Source organism: Epinephelus lanceolatus, chromosome 9 (genome assembly GCF_041903045.1).
Source record: "Epinephelus lanceolatus isolate andai-2023 chromosome 9, ASM4190304v1, whole genome shotgun sequence".
In the NCBI taxonomy this organism is placed as follows: domain Eukaryota; kingdom Metazoa; phylum Chordata; class Actinopteri; order Perciformes; family Serranidae; genus Epinephelus; species Epinephelus lanceolatus.
The window spans coordinates 38,895,026-38,905,613 of NC_135742.1; the positions used below are offsets into that span (position 1 = coordinate 38,895,026).

General features: G+C 41.3%; 1 protein-coding gene across 1 annotated transcript in view; it reads right to left on the minus strand.

Moving 5' to 3' along the window:
- Positions 1-10,314, minus strand: part of loxl2b (lysyl oxidase-like 2b) — a 57,361-nt gene extending 47,047 nt beyond the window's left edge. Inside the window, exons 1-3 of the mRNA XM_033619885.2 lie at positions 10,144-10,314; positions 5,853-6,211; positions 5,277-5,452 (exon numbers count right to left, since the gene is read on the minus strand). Of these exons, the coding sequence (XP_033475776.1) occupies positions 5,277-5,452; positions 5,853-6,198 (522 nt within the window). The 5' untranslated portion in view covers positions 6,199-6,211; positions 10,144-10,314. The remainder of the gene's footprint in view (positions 1-5,276; positions 5,453-5,852; positions 6,212-10,143) is intronic.
- Between the last annotated feature and the right edge of the window lie 274 nt (positions 10,315-10,588).

Here is a 10,588-nt window from a genome sequence, read left to right on the forward strand (position 1 = left end):
GTAATTCTCTGTAGCCGTTTCTGCATAAACTAAAATGTTGAGGCGAGGCAGCAGACTTCCTCTAAGCATGACAAGAATACATAAATAAATGTGGAGCTGAACACTGGGTGTCACTCTGTGTTGTTTACTGTGCAGCTGACTGAGACACAATGCTAAATATACAGTCACTAGAGTCCATGCGAACCAGCGTACTCCGCTCACCACATAAAAACAAATTCATGGAATGAGATTTTTGTTTCCTGTAAGTTTACAAGCCATTTAAAAAAAGGAAAAAACTGGCAATGCTCAAAATGCAACACTTCATTTCAACAATGTGAGAAGACAAAGCAGCACAGAGAGGAATCTGAGCACAGATGTCAAAGGTCAGCAACACGTACATGCAAGGGTTCATGTTTCACTCTTAGCTCACTCTCTGGGTATTTCCTCTGTGGTGGACTGGCTGCCCATTGCACTGAGGTTTCCATCACCTGAGCAGGCAACGGTGCCTCTACATGGAGTCTCCTAACCACTCTGAAAGCCCTAATCATCCCATACCACAAAACCCCCCGCAGCATGTTGTCATGGCTGCCATTACCCACCAAAGACCCGAGTGAGTCACCATATTTCCACTTCCAGATGATAACACCAGGCCTGGCTGTGTTTTGCACGCTCAGAGCTCACGTGACTTCTTTCAGTCAATGGAAAAGCTTATTCAGATTTTTTTTTTTTTTCTTTTTGCAGCTACAATCCTCGCTTGACTCCAGACGTCTAGACCTCTCCAGCCGTGCTCACTGGAGAATCATAATCTTTACCATTTGTCTGTAAACCATGTGTAAACCTCTGTACAGGAAGTCAGCTTGATGTATCCACCTCCACAGAGCAGCTTTAAAAACTCCACCGCTGTGGAATTAGAAAGTGGGCAACCAGACCTCTGTGGCCCACTACTCATATCTGCTTGAGGGTAGCGGCTTCAGGCTACTAACATAACAGCCACAAATTTCTGACAGAACAGTCAGTGATCAAGTTGCATTGTGGGTACTGCAGGCACCTAATTTCGAGAAGGAAGTAGAATGTGCGGTATAAAAAACAGAATATTACTGGTTCTGCTGCATCCAATGCAATGCTACATTGGTAAATGATAAATGGACTTGCACTTGCCTTTTTTAGTCTTCTGACCACTTAAAGCGCTTTTACACTACAGAGTAACACTGACACATTCACACACACATTTATACACTGGTGGCTGAGGCTACCACACAAGGTGACACCTGCTACTCAGTTTAGACATTCACATGCCCTCACACACGATTGGCAAAGCCATCAGGAGCAATTTGGTTCAGTATTCTACTTTATTTGAGCCAGAATACACTGATGAAGAGCTTCGTGAAATTGAAGAACGGAGGAGGAGAGAGAGAGAGGCGCAACAGGTAGAGGATGACAGAGGAGGAATGGCTGCTGCAAGGCTTTAGCTCTGGAGATCGGTGGTGTAACGTTACCTGTGAATGCTGTGCCCCAATGCCCACAGAAGAGGAATGCCTCTGCTAAATAGTAAACAACAAACATGGCAGCACACCGGTAAGGTAAGACAACACGTTTACATGTCGTTTTCTATATGTTCTCTGACATTTATCCTAACGATATGAGGCAGTCTTTGTGGAAAAAAAAGCTTGTTTAGTGGACTAACTTTGCACTTTAAGGTTGCCCGTTCACTTACGTTTTAACAGGTCTGACGCCACGGCTGTATCTAGGCTAACGGCTAACATGCTAACTATTATTTCTATGTCACTAGTGACTTGAAACAAATTTAGGACGACAGGAGACGGGTTGAAATAAACCAAAATTTCCCTTTAACATGGGGGTCTATGGGTTTTGACACTTTTAGAGCCAGCCACAAGTGGCCATTTGAGGAACTGTTTTTTGGCACTTCTGCATTGGCCTGATTTTTAGCCCCAGAGGTGGCTGCTTGGTAGATTCACACTGTAAACCTACAAAAACTGAGTTTTTTTGGCAACTTTGGAGCAGCGGAAACAAGTTGTGAATACCACACTGACATGTTATCACTTTTTAAGTTGATATAGTAAATGTGTTGGCAAGCTACTTATTTAGCTGCCAAGTGTTCCACTATGCTGTGCAGGTGGGCTGTGGGCTAGACAGCTAAACAAAGCCAAGAGGAGCTGCAGATTCAGGTGATAATTCTCTGTAGATTCCAAACAACTGACCCTTTTCACATTGTTTCCTCACTGTCATTTGATAGATTGTTATTGTAAAAATATCAATCACAGCCGCTTTAACAAACTCTTGGGTCAGAGGGAGTATATTTGACAAGCTCAGGCACTCAGTGAATAGTTTTTCAATTCAAGCCAACCATTACAGCCCCTAAATCGTGACAGTTGCTTTTGGAAAAGAGAAGAAAAGCTCTGCTGAGGTGTCCACACATGTTTTGAGGGCATTATGGAAAATGCTATATTAGTTTTGAAACTCTCCAAAGAAGCAGGGGAGTGGGTTAGACAGAGAGGCAGAGGCAGAGTTAGCTCTGGTTTGCAGTTTGCTCATAACATTGGAATGTGGATTCATGAGGCCTGCACAGTGAACAGAAAGATAACATTCTGCTTTTGGTGGCAATTAGGCTGGAGCTTATTGGCCAGCCCAGAAAGCGATGCTCAATGGAGCAAGGTCCGACCAGACAGCTCTGACAGTTATGAGTGCAACACCTAACAATTACCAGTTTAACTTCACTCTCCCTGACACACTTTCACTGCAGGCTATTAAGAAAGGACAGTTATTAAAACAGAGTCAGTGTGGGTTATTAACGTTACGAGTACAGAGCTGTTTCCAGCCTAGAAAAGATTTATTATTTAAAGGGACATTGACAGTACTTCTAAGCCTGTGAAAAGGATTGTATCTTGTTTTCTGTGACTCTGGAGGGACTTTGTTAAGTCTGAAAGAAAAACTCTTGTGTTGTCAGGTGTTTGAGGGAGGTGGGCATTTAAGCTACCATGCAAGAAGGGTCTAAAGCAGTGTTTCCCAACTGGTCCAGCCACGGGGCCCAGATTTTTCCTTGGTCATTAGTTCAAGGTCCACACAGTTTAATATATTCAGCGTCATACTTGCCTTTGGCCATGTCGTTAAGCTAGTTTGCCACCTCTGTCAAGTAGCTGTTTGTTAGTCACTCACTACAGCAGGAGACGGCACTTTAATTAAAGCTCTGTGCCAGAAATTCACTGTACTCTAAAATAAAGTGTGTTTTTTACAAACTGGACACATTTGTGAGTCACTTGCGGTCCACTCAGAACAGACACGTGATCTACTTTTGGATCTAGACCACCAGTTGAGAACCACTGGTCTAAAAAACAGTCTTTTTTAATCCATCTGTCAGTCTAGTTTGCTAAGAAATTATAAAGTAAATGAGGAAATGTATGATGGAAGAAGAGGAAGCATTAGTCCCTTGTAGAGGAATTAAAGTAATTGGCCGATTTTTGGAATATATATCCAACACATTCTCAGTCCAAGCTCGTCATAAATCGACATTTGGTCATGGACTTTCCACATCCAGATACGACGTGCAAGGTACCCTGGGTGTGTTGGTTGTTGACGTTCTGGAACGCTGTGTCAAGTTCTGCCTGTTACATGGATTGTCTTCTTTCCTGTGTGAGCAGCACATGTACATTGTAGAACCTTTTGGGGTGTTTTAGCGGTACCCCTGTTAACAACTTTTGATAATCATACAGTATTGATATAACGCTACCTTTTATTACAGTTTCAATGTCTGTGTTGTCACGGTTATGAAAACTATAGGTATCCATTTGTAACTCAACACTTCCTGTTTCCGTTTTAAAATAAATGCCCTCTGACAAGTTTTGTTGTCAACGTTGTTGACAGAATCCCTTCATTTGTTAACATGAGACTGTGGAGTATCAGCTTAAATTGTGGATATACAACAGTTGCCGTATAGCAGGCAGCTCTGCAGCAGCAACACTGTCCATGTGAACACTGCACCTTTGAGATTCACAGCAGTTCAGCAAGGTAGCCATCATGCGCTGCTCCCTCAGGCAGTCTAGTCCAGGTTGTAAGTAGATGGAGGATGCTAAAACACTTAGCTTCTTAGTCTGGGAGGTATAACTCAATAAAAACACAAATATGGGTGGTCTACTCTTGCCTGCCAGTTTGCCAGTCAGTCAGGATAACAAGCAGACTACGGGGGGAGTTGATAATAAGCTTAAATGCTAATCACTTAATGTAGCTAAGTGAATGGAAAATGCTAAAGCGAGTAGCACCATACTCCACGGGGTAAACTTAAATATAAACACAGATTTGGGTGGTCTAACCTTGTTTGCTAGTAAGTCTAGTTAGTTTTCTAACCAATATGCAAAACATTTCAACATTAGTGATTGAAAAGAAAAGAAAATGGTTATGCTACTTGAACAGAAAGGGAGCTGCCAATCAAGTCTGACCTGATCACAACCCCACAATCCTGAGAAATGGTTGGAGCAGCCAAATGATCTGTTTTTGAACTAGGTTTTCTAATATCTTCTAAGATTTATTTTCACCAAGATGGTTTTATGTTTAAGACAGATTTTTACTGTTTCAAGCCAAGTTTCAAGTGGCTTCAGAGAAAAGTTACAAAAAACATTTGTGTATGTTGTCAATTCTTAGAAAGAAATCAAATTGCAATTGGCAGGTTAGACTTTTAAAAGATCAAAAATCTGAATCTGCCAAGAAAATTGCACTCGGTGCACCTCTAGTTCCTTGTCTTCACATTGTTTATAAATGAAGGCTTCAACAGCAGAATAAGTTCTCAAATCCATCACTGATAACAGCCTGTGAGGGAAACTTTCTTGATGAATAGTGGTGATAACACTGCACCCTAGCTGTGCAACTGCTGCCTCTTGCACCTGAGGTGCCAAATATAGTATGAGCATTGGAACTTTTTCCATAACAGTCCTGTCATGTGCCATAACTAAGATTTATGTACCATTACAGACACCAATATCTGAATGACAAAGCCCCATTACTTCAACTCAAAGTTGAAGGCAGTAATGTTACGTATTCCATGTCCGAGCAGGGTTTTAAAGATTTAAGGTGTTTATACAAAAAACTAAAAGCAGAAAAGATCATAAAACACAGCTATCAGCATTCAAGCTGACAAAGTGTCAGCAAACACATGTCCTTTGGCAAAACAGTAAAAAAAAAAAATGTCATAAAGAAAAAACAGCTTGAGTCAACAAAGGGTCTGCGAAGCCTTTGGCCTTAAAAAGTGCTTGACAGAGTGTGTAAGATTTCAGACACTGCAAGTTTACCTCCACATGGTTGGGCAGGGTGTTGACAAATTTAAATCCAGGGATTCTCTTGTCACTGCACACAACGCCTACATCTTCACTGTGTTTGCAGTCTGAAACACCGATTCCATTGGAGGGACACAGCGCCAAGGTCTTTTCTTTGCCAGTGCAGTGGAGATTGTCAAACCAGATGGGTCCTTTAGAGACAAAAGAGATATTCATCAGTGCTTCCACAGGGAGGAATTTTTCCCTTTAGTAGTGGAAACAAATGAGAAATGGATTTTTTTGAAGGCTGACCTGTTTTTTTCCCCAAAAATTGAGAAGCATTTACCATGAACAAGCTTCCAATGAATAATAGTGCAAAAAAGTTAAATTGAAAGATCCTGTGCATGATCTTTCAATTTAACTTTTTTGCACTATTATTCATTGGATGGAAGGTTCCATCAATATACTGCATGTTCAGCCAGTGTTGGCCTTATATAATAAAATATGAGATGTTACCAATTTGTATTGTGAGGATTATGTAACAGTGACCATACTGAATGTATTTCCACCTTGACAGGAAGAAAAACACTGACGTAACAGTGTTTTACATACCTTGTCCTTTCCCATATTTTGAGGATGGTGACCATGAGATGGCTTCCAGGTAACCCAGCTCCCTGCACACCACCTGGGCTGCATGGATAGTGAAGTCATCATCGCAGACAGTGCCCCATTCGTTGTTGTAGAAAACTTCTACGCGACCCTCGTTGTGTTTCCTCTTATCTCCCGCCAATCGGAGCTGAATCCTTGGCGTGTCTGCTGACAGCTGCGGGGCGGTGTACTGCTCCTGTTCAGGTTCGGGGTACCCCGGAGGGTAGCCGAGGTGTTCATACTGGGCAACAGCCAGTTCTAATAGCACTAACAGTATGACAGTGCAGCAGGGCAAACACTGGGTGGCCATATTTTGGTTGGAGCTAATGAGAAGATGAAAAAGAGAGAAGCACTCATTAAATTTCAGTTGGTTCTTCACAGTAGTGTGTGCCGGTTATAAGACAGGAAAGAAGAGCAAGTATCGGAGGGAACAATAAAGGAGCATTTGACAGATATTACAGTCTGAAAACCCCAAATATTGCCATCAGGGTAATCTGGATCTGGTCTTGAAGACGTATCAGAAAGCCTGTGTAACTGGGGACATGGAGTTTAGCAGAGGTTAATTACCAAGCAGGGAGGGTCTGAGAAAAAATAAACTATTAATTACATCATCTCTGCCTCTACTGATTTGATTTTGACCATTATTTCACTTTTTTTAATCTGTCTCTTGTGAGTCCCCCAGAACTGATTAAAGTGTAATTCTAAGTTGCTTAAGTGCCCCTTTAAACACCTCGCTATTAATTATACTGTTCCACCTGGTATAATAAATGGATTGTTCGGATCTGTTGTGGTGGGGTTGTGTGAGAAACTTATTCATAGTCAGTGTATTATATACAGTACAGTTGGCAGTCAGCATGTCCCCAGTTTTGATAAGCAGAGAGGAGTACTGACACAGAAGCTAAGCAGTGTACTGGGGCTGCCCCTTAATAGTCAACCAAACGTTAGTCGACTTGAAAGGTCATTAGTCGGCAAGATTACATTGGTCACGTAGTCACAAAAAAAAAAAAAAAAAAAATATGAACCTCTACTAGGAGCTGCACCTTGTCAAAATAAATCAAAACCTATATGACTGGGCCATGTGGGAATTTAATTTGAAAGAACAGACACAGGAAGTGGCCACACTCAGCAGTCAGACAGGAGTCATGTTAATTTTCACTTCTGTCGGGCAGGATCATTTAGAGAAGGTGAAGGACGAACCCAAGGTGATATGTAAACTATGCTGGCAAACATTTGCCGACTGCGAACATGATGTATCATCTGAAACATGTCAGTAGCTACATGCCCATTAGCCACTTAGCACAATCATTACTGCTTTGGTGACAGTGTAATTAACAGGCGGCTCGCTCAGTGTGTGACGTGCACTTGTAGATAAAATAAAAGCTTATATTAATGAAGGTTCATTAGTACGGTTTTGTATTTCTCTGTAATGTGTTAACAATGTTACTGATACTATTCTTTCTCACACCTTGAACTCAAACCATTGTGTTACCCTGCCCAAAATATACAATTCATTAATTAAATTAATATCGTAAACATGCGGGTGACTAATTAACTAGCACTAGTGGACAGGGGTCACCACAACAGTTGTTTAGCTTCCATGTCAGACTCCATCCTGCTCCTCTAAACTAGGGCCTGCTGACTGACATTTTCTGTAGGTAATACACTGACTATGGATAAGTGCCTCATCTGTCAGACTCTCTTTTAGATTCTATTTTTAATTAGTCTGTCTTGTTTTTTTGGGTTGCTTTGCAGTGTTGGCAGTTGTTGCCAATGCTGGAGTAGCAAATTTCTCTGCAGGATTCTCCACTATTGAATCAGACTTTCGTCTGCTGAAGGAATGTGCACGTGCATCTGCATTCATAGAACAGCCAATAGGAACACATACTCTCTGAAATGACCTGTGATTGGCAAAGTCTCCTGGCACAGACTAGATTTTCTTGAGCCTGAAAAGAGAGCCAAGACAGGGAGCAGAAGTCTAGTGTTCTCTCAGTGCACTTCAATTAAATATGCTCAAAGTTTACTATGGAATTTTTGCTCAATGATGCCAAAATACAACTGTCTACACCAGCTTTAAATGTACTGTCCAAACACATATTCTTTATACCTCTTCAAAAAAAAAAAAAAACTGCAGGTGTTCTTGTGTAAATGGTAAAGGTATTATGTCCTATGCAGCAGGGGAGTTTTAACAGAATAGAGAAGCACCCTCGTAGGTCTTTGAAACAGTAAATAGGACAATTTTCATAACTGGCTATGCCTTGAATTATTATTGTGATATATCAATACATGTTTTAAAATAGCTAAATATTAATTTACATGAAACAGCTGCACAAATATCCAGTTTTGTGTCGAGAGATGATCATGTAACAGTTCTCTTTGAGTTCAGAAAGTCAAAGAAAAGCTGGACTCAAGCCTGAAACTGACACCTGCAGGGTGATGTAATGTCAAACTCCCACAGAGAAACACTGATACATGTCCAGGCCATACTTCTGCCTACCTTTAAAGACAAAGAATAAAGCACAACTCCAAGTCAAAGACTGATGCAGCCCATCGGATGATCAGACAAAATGCAGCTCAAAAATGTGCACGCAACTGAAATCCTCCACAGACTCATCAACAGCTGTGTTTTAACGATGCATTAAATGTTAAAAGCTCCAAATCTCAAGCTTTTGGGTAAAAACATCTGGCAGGAGACAGACGATCCCTCAACTGCGGGGTTTCTACTTTCCTCATTGTAACGTGGCAGTGCTTACACAAGCTAGAAACAGCACACACATTACAGAATGAACAGATGGAATGAAGCCCACAGCCTCTGGGTCTGCTTACAATGTGTCAGTCCAAACAGGGGTGTTGTCATTAGAAACACATTGCCAGCATGGACATATAAACTGAGGTTCAATTAAGGCAATGCTTATGGAACTGAGCTTTGTTCCCGGACCAGCTCGTTCTTGAATGTAACTTGTTTCAAGCTAGGAAACAAATGGTCCCTTTCACAATTTCACTGAGAAAAAGTGGTTGGACATCAGAAGAGGACAAGGATTGGACGAAGCTGCAGCCACTTAGCAACATCTAATCAAACAGAGGAACATATCCAGGATGTGCTGGCTCCCCTTTGCATTGAGCACAAAACAATATGTCAAGAACTTCACTGAACCAGAAACTCAGAAATCTGAAACCTCCGCTCCCCTTTGCCTAAGAAACTCTGACAGGAGAGAGGAAATTGTGCTCTTTAGGATATTCTGAATTAACCCTCTTTAAAAACTCAATGTTACTGCCATCTTGCTGTAAGGACGGTCAAAGGGGTTTTTGTCTTATATATATGTATATATATATACAAACTGTTTCACCTTCATCAAAAGCAGATGCGTGAGTCCCACCTGCTGCTGGTGGGGGCTATGCTTTGGCTGAAAAGGTCAAAATGTCAGTTTGTAAGAATGTCAACTGGCCTTTTCATGCCCTTTCCTGTAGCACTCTGAGGAGAGCTTCACAGCAAGAAGACACAGAGATAAGGGTTGAGACTGAAACGCACCAAAAAGGTTTGGACTGTGACATTTTCTCTGTTGCACATTGTCCTTGGGCTGACCTTGTTTTTAAAATCATGATGGGCCTGATTGATAAGAGGATACTATTGTCACGTAGGTGTGAACAGGTACAATAAAAATATGTTTTTCTGCTCATGTAACACACTTTTTTTCCAGATTAATTTATAACTTGTTTCATAAATGAAATACCAAGAAAAACTGATGCCAAGTTGACATCATCGTATTTTGTCTGACCAACAACTGCAAATCTAAATGTATTGGAGTTATGCTATAAAGTAGAGAAAAGCAACAAAACCAGCAAATGGCTGGTATGTTTGCTCGAGAAATGATTCAGCAGATTATCAAAATTGTTGACAATTAATTTTCTGACAGTTGACTAACTGATTAATTGACTTTGTATATAGTGCAATACAGTACACTATAGATATGTTTAGATGATGTAAAAACTGAAATTAAAAGCCAGTTTCTTTAATTCTACCTCATATTACGTCACTTACTATAAATCCCTAAAGTTTAACTGATCCTATGATAACTTTTGGAAAACTTTAGGTTGCCACTAAATGCAAACCCTGCAGTACCATCGCAGGATTTCAACATCATAACCGACCATCACACAGACGCAGTAATAAGTCCCATTAATAAAAGCGTTAGCTCTGATTTTTAAACACTTACAGTAAAACTTTGGCAGGGTGTTTGCAGGCTGTAGTTGAACTTACTTTCTTTGTCCCTCCTGAGGCTGTGAGCTCCTGCAGGCTGCAGTAAAAGTGCGTCCAGACCAAAGCCCAAAGACAGCTGCAGCTTCTCCTTCTTGTCTCCAAACTTTCACTCCCTCTCGTGCCAATCTCACGATCGGACCGGAGCTGCGGTGGCCCCGCCCACTGACTGACGCCCACCTTTAGGATGACCTCACCGGAGATGGCCCGGGACGTGGAAACAGCGCATCCGACCTGAACGCTGATAGGACAATGGTCCTTTCAAAGTATGTCGAGGAAAAAAAAAATCATTATTAAACTACCAGAAAGAAACTTGTGTAGGCCTGGATGGGAAAACGGATATTACATTTTTAGTCTATAGGTGACTTAAGGTGACTGGGCTATCTGCAAAGTCTTTGCTGTATTAGGTAATTAAACCTGGGGTAGGCAAAAAAAACAACAACCAAAG